The sequence below is a fragment of the Diabrotica virgifera genome, chromosome 9 (genome assembly GCF_917563875.1).
Source record: "Diabrotica virgifera virgifera chromosome 9, PGI_DIABVI_V3a".
Classification (NCBI taxonomy): domain Eukaryota; kingdom Metazoa; phylum Arthropoda; class Insecta; order Coleoptera; family Chrysomelidae; genus Diabrotica; species Diabrotica virgifera.
The window spans coordinates 147235350-147247657 of NC_065451.1; the positions used below are offsets into that span (position 1 = coordinate 147235350).

General features: G+C 31.4%; 1 protein-coding gene across 1 annotated transcript; it reads left to right on the plus strand.

Annotated features, from left to right (window-relative positions):
- Nucleotides 1–4139: 4139 nt before the first annotated feature.
- On the plus strand, nucleotides 4140–5688 carry LOC126891531 (uncharacterized). Its single transcript, XM_050660707.1, has 3 exons — nucleotides 4140–4505; nucleotides 4586–4937; nucleotides 4995–5688. Exons 1-3 carry the CDS (start codon nucleotides 4140–4142, stop codon nucleotides 5669–5671), a joined length of 1395 nt encoding a protein of 464 aa, XP_050516664.1. The 3' UTR covers nucleotides 5672–5688.
- Nucleotides 5689–12308: the final 6620 nt, after the last annotated feature.

Consider the following 12308-nt stretch of genomic DNA (forward strand, 5'->3'; position numbering starts at 1 on the left):
ACAACTTGGGAGATTGAGCTAGTCTGGGGTAGACGATAGCTATCGTAGTTGATTGAAATATTATTCTCGAATATTATTTCAATTATCTGGGGTAGTTTGTCGCCTCAACGTCACTTGCAGAGTTCAGTGAGAATCTAGCATTCGTATAGTGCAGGTATTCAGACAATTTTCGGAGTATTTTCACAGTTGTTTTTTGTATTTTTACGTATTTTAAATTTTTACGTATTTTGAATTTTTACGATATGCGTTGTGCAGTATTTGGCTGTTCCTCTGATAACCAGAGCAAGCGAAATCCTTGCCCTGACACGAGATTTTTTCGTTTCCCTAAAGAGGAAAATTTAATAAAACAATGGGTGCACGCCACCGGTAAGAAAAATAAATTTAACCCAAAGACGGCTTATGTTTGTTCCAATCATTTCACTGAGACTGATTTTTATATAAATCTTAAGCATCAACTGCTGAATTATCGCCCGAAAACTTATCGAAGCTTGAAAAAAGATGTTGTTCCCAATAAGAATTTTCCTATGATGAAATCTGAGGTTTCTACGATAAACCATGGGGGCGCATTAAAAAAAAAGGCAAAGAAAACAAGTCGTTGATGAATTATTAAGCAGATAAGCTAACTGTATTTTTTTCTGATATAGGTTGGTATATTAGAATTTGGTGAATGTTTTTATGTAGATAGTCCAGAGAAATAAGATTTTTGTCGGGACACTTGACCAGCTAGGTTGCAAATGGGTTTTTGTGTACTATATTTCTAATACATTATCATTAGAATATCATGGACGGACAGACTCAGAAATAAGGAAGTATTAAGAAGTTCTAGTTTCCAGGATAGGGAACTATTTGATTATGTAAAAAGTAAGAAGACTGCATACCTAGGGCACATTTTACGGGAAGAACTATACATTTTTCAGCAATTGATACTCAATGGAAAGTTAGAGGGTACGAGAGGTCTAGGACGTAAAAAGATACCATGGCTGCATAATATTCGTCAATAGATAGGAATCCACAGCTATTAAATGCTTCGCAATACCCCTTCAAATAGAATAATTTAATCCTGACTATCTAACATCTCACGTGACAAGATAATGTAGAAATGCACGACATTTAAGTAGAAGAATTATTTAGCAAGAATATTAACGCGATAGCAATATTTATTTTTTTAAGATCGGCATTGGAACGGCTGTTTTAAGTATCTAAATTTAACCATACATAATTAGTGGTAGTGGTACTTAAAACAACCATTCCAATGCAGATTTTCAAAATAAATATTGCGATCGCGTTAATATTCTTGCTAAATAATTCTTCTACTGAAGATGCCGTGCATTTCTACATAATTATTATTCATAGGTATATAAAAAAATTATTACTGGAAAGTGATGAAAATTGCTAGTAAGTACGTAAATAGGTATCTATCTATATTTTTTGTATTAATGCACTACTTATTAGTTATAATTAGCATAACAATTAAACATAGTTGACTGTAAAAATATGATAAACGTTTGTTCTCATTTAAAATCTATGTAAAAGTAAAATAATATGCAAAATATAAATATTTAACATGACTAAGTTACCAGCGCTTATGTACACAATTTGAATACTACTCTGCAAGTGACGTAGGCTGCGCATAGCTGACGCGAATTTACACTTCGGAATAGGTGGGCCTGGATTCCCACTGTCCCTACCCACCAGTGATGCCACAGCTACCGATTTTTCGGTAGATCTACCTGAAATGTCCGAAAACCTGTAAAATCTACCGTTCTACCAAAATCTCCTGTTTTCTACCGCAAAAACAAAATTTTTAGAAAATTTCTTTAGCGGATAGATTTGGCAACAGAGTTATGTCAATTTTCAAGAATTCTTGAATCACTTTACTTAAATAGCTTGTAACACATGTGCGAGCCAGGCAGCAGATACGGATTTACCAATACTTTTATGACCAGTCCTTTGTGTTTTTATATTAAGAGGCCTGTGTACCAGCCATAAAAATGAGTAAACGGGGCATAAAAATGAAGGAAAACGGCTTAACTGAAATAAATAAAATTTTGGGTTTTGCTTAAAAAAAAAGGCTTTTTATCGCTCTGTTTTTATATTTTTGAAAAACCAAAATTTTTTTTTTTGTTAATTTGAAAATGATACGTTTATTTAAAAAAATGCAGCAGTGCGGCGTTTAATATGATTTTTCTTAATATATGAACTAATAATGTATTCAATAAAAATGAATGTAAGTCCTACATTCCATGCTTCAAAATTTTCAAAAAAATAATGACCAAATCAGAAGACGCTCGAACTTTCCAGCGAATCTGACAACGTCGATGTGAGGGAGCCGCCGTTAGCGGCACTGTCTGGCTAATGTTTTTGATGTTAGAAAAGGATATTGCAGTTTGATTATAATTATCGTCTGGCGCGTGCCACCAAATTACGTTCGTCGATTACAGAGTTGGCTGTCGGGATTTTTAGTTTTTTCGTATATTGTGTTAGTTGTTGTGTTCTTTTTAATTATATTAATTAATAATTTTCTGTTGTTCATTGTGTGAGACTAAGTGTAAAAAGTAGTGTGAAAAACAGTTTTAATTATAGTTTGCTTTACAAAAGAAGACCATGGGTCGCGTAAGAAGAAACGAGAGAAACAAAAAGAATAAACGATTATGTGTATCGACGGTTAGAAAAAGTGTACGAAAAAGATGCAAGGCGATAGCTAGGTAAGTTGTAATAACTTTATCATCTCTAACTTTATTGTTGATGTAATAAAACGTAGCAAGAACGTATTTGCTATTTATGGCACCTGTACACTAATTATAAAAAGTTAAATTAATTATAATAATAATGAAACATTATAATTAGCTATTTCTTGAAAGGCAACTTAAAATTGAATGAAATTTTTAGATTAAGAAAATCAGAAAAATTGGCTGATTCTTCTAATTGCCATAGTACTAACATAACACCAGCATTGGATTCAGGGAATTCTCCTAGTACATCTGAAATGTAAGTATAAATAATAATGATAAGGGATAAATATGTAATTATAGTAGTTTTTTAAATAACATATGTAATATACGATCGTATACGGAATTATAACGAAAGATTGCGACCGATTTTATTTGATAAATTATATAGGTTGTTCCACAACCATACGAATAGTATAGAACGTAGCAGTTGAATAATCAACTCGAATAGAAAAATGAGTTGGTAGTAATACTTTAGAAAAAAATAGGTATTTTTATAGTGAATAATATTGATTAGTGTTAAAAAATACTACCGAAGATAACATAAAAACTCCATGAGAAACATATGTCATCTATATCTTAAAAAGTGTATGTAAATAAGATTAACTAGATTTTTGACAAAAAACAAGTAAAAATTATAACCAAAAAAACAACTAAAAATATGTCAAACAAACGACAATTGTAAAATTTATTTTGCAAAAAGATGATATTTTAAGACGAATTTTATAATTTTTTTAGTATTTTCAATTTTTAACTTTCTATATATTTTTACCATTCTATAACTTTATTACTTGAAAACGAACGTAGGTTACATAGAACATTTACAAAACTGTGGTTTTAATACCTACGTAAAATGGAAAAGCATCAGATAGCATAAATCGTTTTAAATATTTTTTAATTGTATCGTCTTCTTTTTATGAATTGAAATTGGAAACGAACTAAACTTTAACCTTCTCACAATTTTTTTATAAGTAAATAGGCACTGTGATCGGTAAAAATGTATAGCTTGTAAATGAGCACACTAATAGATTTTATGATCAATACGAATATTTTTTAGAGCTAACAAAGAAAATATGAACTGTGAAACCTATTCCACTAGTGACGCAATTTTTCAGGAGTAAGTGAAATTATTTAGAATAATAATATAATTAACTTAATTGTATTTAAACTGCAGGGTAACAATGTACGAAACTTGTTCATTGTGACTCTAATTTATCTGCCACACGTTTATTTAGACTTGATTTTAGGAAAACATTCGGTCAAGGAAGACGCTTAATTAATATCGAATATTTTTTTGAGCATATTTTAAATGGAGAAAAACATAAGCCATTTGATTGTTCAATTATCGATATGAAGCTGGTTGGCGAAAAAAGAACTGGCCTTTTCTCGGAATTTTACCTAAAATGCCAAATGTGCAACTGCCTAAAAACAATCACATCAGATAAAAAGTCTGAAAATAAGGTAAATATTAATTCATCCATTGTGTTGGGATCCATATCTACTGGTATTGGATATTCTCAGACATCTGAACTGGCTGCAACTCTAGATCTACCATTCATGACGTTAAAGACTTATAACAGCTATCACGAACAAGTTGCAGAGTTTATTAGGGCATCAGCATGGCAAACGATGGAACTGGCAGCCGCAGAAGAAATAAAAATGGCTAAAGATGCTGGGAACGTTGACGAAAACGGCATTCCATGCATAACCGTTGTTACAGATGGAGCCTGGAGTAAAAGGTCGTATAACGTTAATTACAATGCCATGTCCGGAGTCGTAAGTAATAAGTTGTAATAAAACAGCTGCAATCTATATAACATTATTTCATACTGTTGCATTGTTAATTATTGTTTTAGGCTTGTATTATTGGATACAATACGGGTAAACTATTATTTCTTGGAGTCAGAAATAAATATTGCTCCATTTGTTCATGGCATGAGAGCAAAGAACAAGAAACTCCAACACATAGATGCTTTAAAAATTGGACGGGCAGTTCAAGAGCTATGGAAACAGATATCATAGCAGAGGGTTTCAGAAATAGCCTTAATCAATATGGTATAAAATATTCTAAAATGGTTGGTGATGGTGATTCCTCTGTATATAGGAAACTGTTAGAAATAAGACCATATGGAAATTGCTTGGTGCAGAAAATTGAATGCAAAAATCATATTTTAAGAAATTTTGCCAAAAAAATACGAGAAATCAGCAGTAAGTTTTAAAATATTGTGAAATTATTAATGAAACTAATATTGTTTTTGATTTTAGGCAAGAAGAGAAGTAATTCTCAAAATAAACCTGTGCCAATAACTCTAAGAAAATGTGTTCTGTCTAGGTTTATGCGCCTCAGAAGTGCGATCACGAAAGCAACAACCTACCGAATCGGAGAAAACACAAGTTTAGAAGAAAAAGTTCAGTTGCTCCGAAATGATATAAATAATGCGCCCAGTCATGTTTTTGGAGAGCACAACCTTTGTAAAACTATAAAATATTTTAAATGCGAGGGTCAAGATACAAATATAATACCCGTTATGAAAGAATGTGGTATCTATGAAGACGTAATGAGTGCCCTTCAAAGAGTTATTGACAATGCAAGTAGTCTTATTATGAACATGGACAATAACTTGGCAGAGCACTATAACAGCGTTGTGTGTAAATTCATTGGGGGTAAAAGAATAAATTTTTCATTAAGAGGGTCATATCAGACGAGGTGCGAAGCGGCAGCACTATCGTTCAATTCGGGTGGTGAATACCATCGAATGATAAATAAAACAATGTTTGGCAATAGTCCAAAAGGCTTTTATAAAAAATTTTATTTAAAAAAGAAAAAAGAGCACGCCAAAATTAAAGCTAGAAGAACTTTGTTTCCAAAAAAAAAAAGAAATCGGCTAAACAAAACCTGCCAGATCAGGATTACGGCCCCAATGCCAACTATCTGCCCTTAAATCCAAATAGCGACGAGTATAAACAGAAGGCACAAGATTTTATAACATCTCTCGCAAAAACGCCCGGCGAAATAAAAAAAATTGAGAGAAATACGTTGGGGCAAAAGTCTAATCCTCAATGGATTCAAGAAAGATTGGTAAGGCTTACAGCTTCGAATTTTGGGCAAATTTGCAAAATGAGATCCACTACTTCGCCTATTAATACAATTAAAAATTTACTGTATGGAAACTTTTTTGGCAATAAGGCTACTCGGTATGGAAATGAAAACGAATCAAAGGCTTTGTTGGAATTTGAAAAAAAATTCAATCTAAAAGTTAACGAGAGTGGTTTCCATATCGATCAGCAATATCCATTTTTGGGTGCAAGTCCAGATGGTCTCATAGGGGACCAAGCCCTTATTGAAATTAAATGCCCTCTATCTATCAAGGAACACACACCTACAGATGGAATTATCTCAAAAAAAATATCTTTTGCTGAACTAATAAACGGCGAACTTCATTTGAAGCGTAATCATAATTACTATTTTCAAATTCAGGGGCAATTGGCCATTACAGACCGGCAATTTGGATATTTTTTGATATGGAGTCCTCACGGTATCCTTGTAGAAAAGGTATAGTTTTTAATATAATCATTTTAGGAGTTATTATTAACATATTTCGGATATGACTAATAACAATATATTAATTTTTATAATATTTCAATTTTTTGTTTGTTATAGATCATTCGAGATGACCTATTTTGGAAAGAAACAATGTTACCAAAGTTAAAGATATTTTATAACAATTGTTTATTACCAGAGTTATTAGATCCGCTACATCCAAAGGGGATACCGATAAGGGATAAAGTCGTAACGCCGTCATTTATTTAGGTTTCATTATATTACTATGTTTTAAACGTTAGACTGACTACGTCCATCAGTAAAATTGTAATCGTACAAAAAGTCACTATCATCAACTGTAAGTTTTTTGTATAAACTTTTGAAAATGTTTTCACCTGAAAATCGAAATATCAATATGTTTTTAGTATTAAGTTTACAAAAATATATAGTTTTCACCAACCATTAGTAGGTACTTAACTATTTTGAATTCCAAATTCCATTCTAATAATACAAAAATATATAGTTTTAAGTAACTGTTAGTAAGAACTTATAGGTATACCGTGTTAATTAAAATTTTGATATCCTGGTGACTGATAAAAAATGTAGACATCTAAATATATTATATTATATTTAAATTAACATTTATTGATGAATCAACACTGTAAGTGTTTTGTAAAAATCATAGCCGTGAAAATATTTCGGTTCAAAAAATCTTGGGGATTCGACTAACTATCTTTTTTATAGTATTAAAAATTTTATTTTTTTAAAAACTCAAAGTTTAAATTTTCTTGCTTTACATTACAAATATCACATATATTTATTACCTAAAAAGAAAAATTAGACAGTCAATACAAGTTTTTATAAAAGCTCCTATCAAGAAAAAATATAAAAATTTTCCCTAAAAAATACAATTACATTTGGGTATGTATTACAATTTTTGCTTTTTTTTTCAAAGAAATTTCACTTATCATACATTATTTTTGATGACAAAATAATGTAGATATTTGTAGGCGAAGAAACTCAAACTACTGGCGTTCAAAATAAACTAATAACACACAAAACAACCTTTATTATATTTTAGTATATTTTTAAGTAACAATTGTATGTGATATTTGTATTTTAATTAAAAAAAAATTAAATTTTGTAATCGCGCATTACGCCGAAACGTACGAAGTCTTTAAAAAATAAAAATGTTAATACTACAAAAAAGAAAAAAAATTCATTTAGCCTAGGATTTTTCAACAAAATTAAAATCTATTTATAAGAAATTTTCACCATTTTACTTTATATTATAATCCTATTCTCACTACACGGCGGTTTACTCAGTCCGTTTGCAACGAAAATAAAATAAACCCGGTCCTGCTGTGCGAGTCTTCGTACGTTGATCCCCACGTTGCCACATGCTACAATTGCGTTTCAAAGCGATGGCTCGGCGTAAATCTCAAATTCGACCACGCGGTCGACTACATACTCCTCTTAAATACGTTTTTGGGGGTAAAATGTATCTACCTGAATGAGTGAATAGTGAAGGATTATGGCTTATTTTGATATAGAAGATAATTCCAAACTAAAAATAGTATTTATATTAAAATCTTAAAACAGGAGAAACTTCTGTACCTGTACCTTTTAACTTATTATTTATACTGAAACCTTGGTATTTCGACATAACTACAGAACATTAAAAATTTGTCTCGTTATCAATAATTGCTTCAGCATACGACATGACACATACGTACGTATATAAAGACGTACAGCTAATAATTTTGAATCAATTTTATTCAAAATAACTCTTTTTCTATTACATATTTCCACGTTATACTTTACATTTTGTAAAATAGATTCGTTTTATTTTGATTTTTTAATTTTAATAATCTTATTCTGGGTCTGCCACATTTAAAAGTTTTGAAGATACATTAAACGTGAACAATGTTTTTATTTAGTTCTTGAACATTTTATTGATTGCATTTTTTGTTATTAATTTTGAGAATAGATTGAAGGTTTACGTTATGTAGGTATATAAAATGATATTGGAATTGACAGTGAACGTAGACAATATTCTTGTATATTTTTATTAACTGTTGTTTTTTTCAACATTTCATTGATTTCAATTTGTTATTGATTGATTTTCTTTTGTTTGTATGTAAAAAATACCTAGGTATTTGAAATAAAGATATCCAACTTATACACTTTTTTTTTCTACTTATAAGTACCTACCTACCTATTTAACCTACTTATCTACTTAAGTTACTGTTTTTTACTAAAAAAAGGTAGTTTATCTTTCAATACAGTAAAACCTCGATATAACGGACTAATTGGGGGGACGGGATGTTCGTTAAAGCCGAAAGTCCGTTGTATAAAAATATGTAAATAAGTATGTACCTATCTACTGTATTTAGATACAGTGTACAAATCTGTAAGTTAAAAAAGGAATAAGGGTTTGTTCGCTACTTTTTTACTTTTCTACTTCATCTAAAAATTTTCTGCAATATACTCATTTGGTTGACAAAATTATTCACCGATTCATGGGTTGAATAAGCGATGTATTTTTTGGCAAAACATACAATTAAAGTTGCCATCTTCTGAATTTAGCATACTTTCAGGGGGATTAGCAGGAGCTTTGTCTAAAATCAATAAACATTTCACCTCTTAAGCGGTATTACCAGTTTTTTCTCTCGAATTTTTTTCAATGCAGGTACAAATCTTTTAAAAACCAATTTTTGAAAATATCTCTGGTGAACCATACCAGATGATGCCTTATTATAGTTGTTGTCAATGCATGCGATCCATGGGCGTTAGCACAAAGCAGTGCAGAGATGTTTGCTTCTAGAATTAGATTTTTCATATTTTTTGCATTCAAATTTTTTTTACATTTGATCTGATTTTTTGTCCGGTATATCCGAAGTCCGTTAAATAGAGGTCCATTCTATCGAGGTTTTACTGTACTTGCTGCCCATACCTAAAGTATCACGTTTTTGCAATGTAATAGCAAAAAAGCAAAAAATAAAAACTACCGAAATTTGACGATTTCTACCTAAAAAAATCTACCGCAATTTGATGGATTCTACCTGAAAATTAGCAGCAGCCTACCGAAATTTTGTCCAAGACCTGTGGCAACACTGCTACCCACACTAGTGATGGGAATATTCGGATGATTTTAATAATCGGATACTAACGATTCGAGTATTTCAATCCTCGGATGATGATTCGAATTACCGAGGATTTATTCCGCATGCGCAAAGAGAATGAGAAAGTGAGATAGGAACCCCTAACATTTGGAACCGAATTACGATTACGAATTATTTCGAAGATCGAACGATCCAAGTATTCAAATCGATGTGTGTGAGATTCGATATTCGATTCATATCTCTCGAAACTCGAAATAAATTTAAATTGTTTCTAACCGTTTCTAATTATTCTAACTGTAAAAACTTTATCGCTTTAAAAGCACATGGTAGTCGAAGTAGAAGTCTCAGTGAGAATCCTTTGAATTTGAATCGTTTATTGTTTATTGTTTTTTATTCCATTTGTCCTGTTTTGTGTGTAAAAAACTAAAAGCACATGGTAGTTGAAGAGTCGAAGTAGAAGTCTCAGTGAGAATCCTTTGAATCGTTTGTTGTTTATTGTTTTTATTCCATTTGTCCTGTTCTGTGTAATTAGACAATCAGTAAATATGCGACCAGGTGCAAAAAAATCTGTTGTGTGGCGTTATTTTGTCAAAAATGACGACAAAACTGTTAGCTGCAATATTTGTAAAAAACCTTTCAAATATTTCGGAGGTACATCCAATTTAAAACAACATCTGGAGAGAGTTCACCCCATTCAATTTACACAAAATGAAGTGCCACCTTCAAGTGATGTGGATAATGATAGTGCTGATGTGATAGGGGTGAGTACCAGTACAGGTAATACTGAATCTCAGCCAAGTACTAGTACAGGATATACTGGATCTCAATCTCAACTAAGTACATCTAAAAACATTGTGAGGCCAAGTAATGTCCAGGTAATTCCTACCAAACAGTTAAAACTGTTTGGTAGTAAAAACCACAATTACTTATCCGAAAAAAGAATTAGTGAAATTAATCACGAACTAGTTAAAATGGTGACAAAAGATTATCAACCTCTATCTATAGTGGAAAATGAAGGGTTTCTAGGGTATTCCAATGCTCTACAACCACTGTACACTGTGCCAAGCCGCAAAACATTAACAAACGTTTTGCTGCCCAACTAGTATGAAGAAGCAGTTTCAACGTTAAAAACAATTATAAGTGATGTGAAACATATTTCCGTTACTACCGATATTTGGACATCGGATAGTAATAAAGGCCACATCACAGTTACGGGTCACTTTATTTTTAAGAATGTTTTAAGTTCTCATGTTTTGTCAACGCGAGAACTACCAGGACACCATACGGGTGAAAATATTTCATCAGCAATGAGTGATATTTTTAGAGATTTTAACATTGACAATAAAGTTATAGCGGTTGTTTCTGACAACGGCTCAAATGTGAAAAGTGCTATTTTAAACTATTTGAAAATTTTTCATTTACCATGTGTTGCTCATACACTAAATCTAGCAGTGACAAAGAGTTTGGATATTGCTGAATTAAATGAGGTTTTAAAAAAATGTAGGGCACTTGTAGGACATTTTCAACATAGCAGTCTGGCATGTGACAAGCTTAGGTCCGCCCAAGAAGATATGGGATCACCTATTCTAAAGGTTAAACAGGAGGTTGTCACAAGATGGAACTCAACTTTCCATATGCTACAAAGACTGTTAGAAATTAAAAATCCATTATGTATAGCAGTGGCCAACTTATCCAAACCACCAGAATTTTTGAATTCAGATGACTGGGACATTATTAATGACTGCATTACAATATTACAACCAGCAGATGACATAACAACTCTACTATCTGGTGAACATTACCCTACAGTGTCCTTAATAATACCTTTAGTTCGTGGAGTACAGTATGCACTACAAAATATTGATACTGAAACAAGTGTTGGAAATTCGCTAAAATTAAATTTAATAGAAAAAGTACAACAACGTTTAGGAGGTTTTGAGACAAGTAAAACTGTTGCCAAAGCAACATTTCTTGACCCAAGATTTAAAAAACTTGGATTTGGCAATGAAGAGAACGCCAATATTGCAGAAAGATGGGTGACTGATGAACTCAAATTATTAGTAACTCAAAAAACACAGCCGGCTTCTTCTACCAACACTAACCAGGTAAATCAACCTAATACAGGAAAAGTTAATGTCTGGTACCATTTTGACAAAAAGGTATCAGAAAAACAAAACTTTTCGAATTCCACTACCTCAGTTATCATTATGATTAGGCAGTATTTAGAATTGCCCTTACTGGAGAGGAGCCAAAACCCAATAGAATTTTGGACAAAACACCAAATTCTGTTACCAGAATTGTATGAGTTGGCAATGAAATATTTGTGCATTCCTGGAACTTCTGTCCCTTCGGAGCGAGTGTTTTCAAAAGCAGGACAACTAACAAACGATAGAAGAAATAGACTTTCCCCTACAAATTTGGACAAAATAATTTTCTTAAATTCTCATCGGTGGTAATTTATTTTTAAATGTAAAGACTGAAATGGTTTGTGTACACACTTATGACTACTGAAAGACGGTTTTTTTTCTCAGTTCCAATGAAATACGTTTTTTTTTTAATTTAAAAGTATGACCATAATTTTTGTGTTTACTGTTATTTTATATTTTTATGACTTTTTAATTGATTTTACTTTTCACTTACATAACTTGTTTATTTATTTATTATTATTTACTATAAACACACTTGTTATATCCTAAATAGAATGTAATAAGTGGGCTCTATGACCTATACTATAATGCTCTATTGTATAAGAAAAAAAAAAAGAAATGTTATAGGACAAAGTTTTTTGTTATTTTAAACAATTTTGAAAAGAGCAAATATAGAACTAACAATTTTCGACTTTAACAAATTTTATACATAAATATTGAAAGTACAATTTTAATTATAAAACCAGCTGACAACTGCATTATAAAT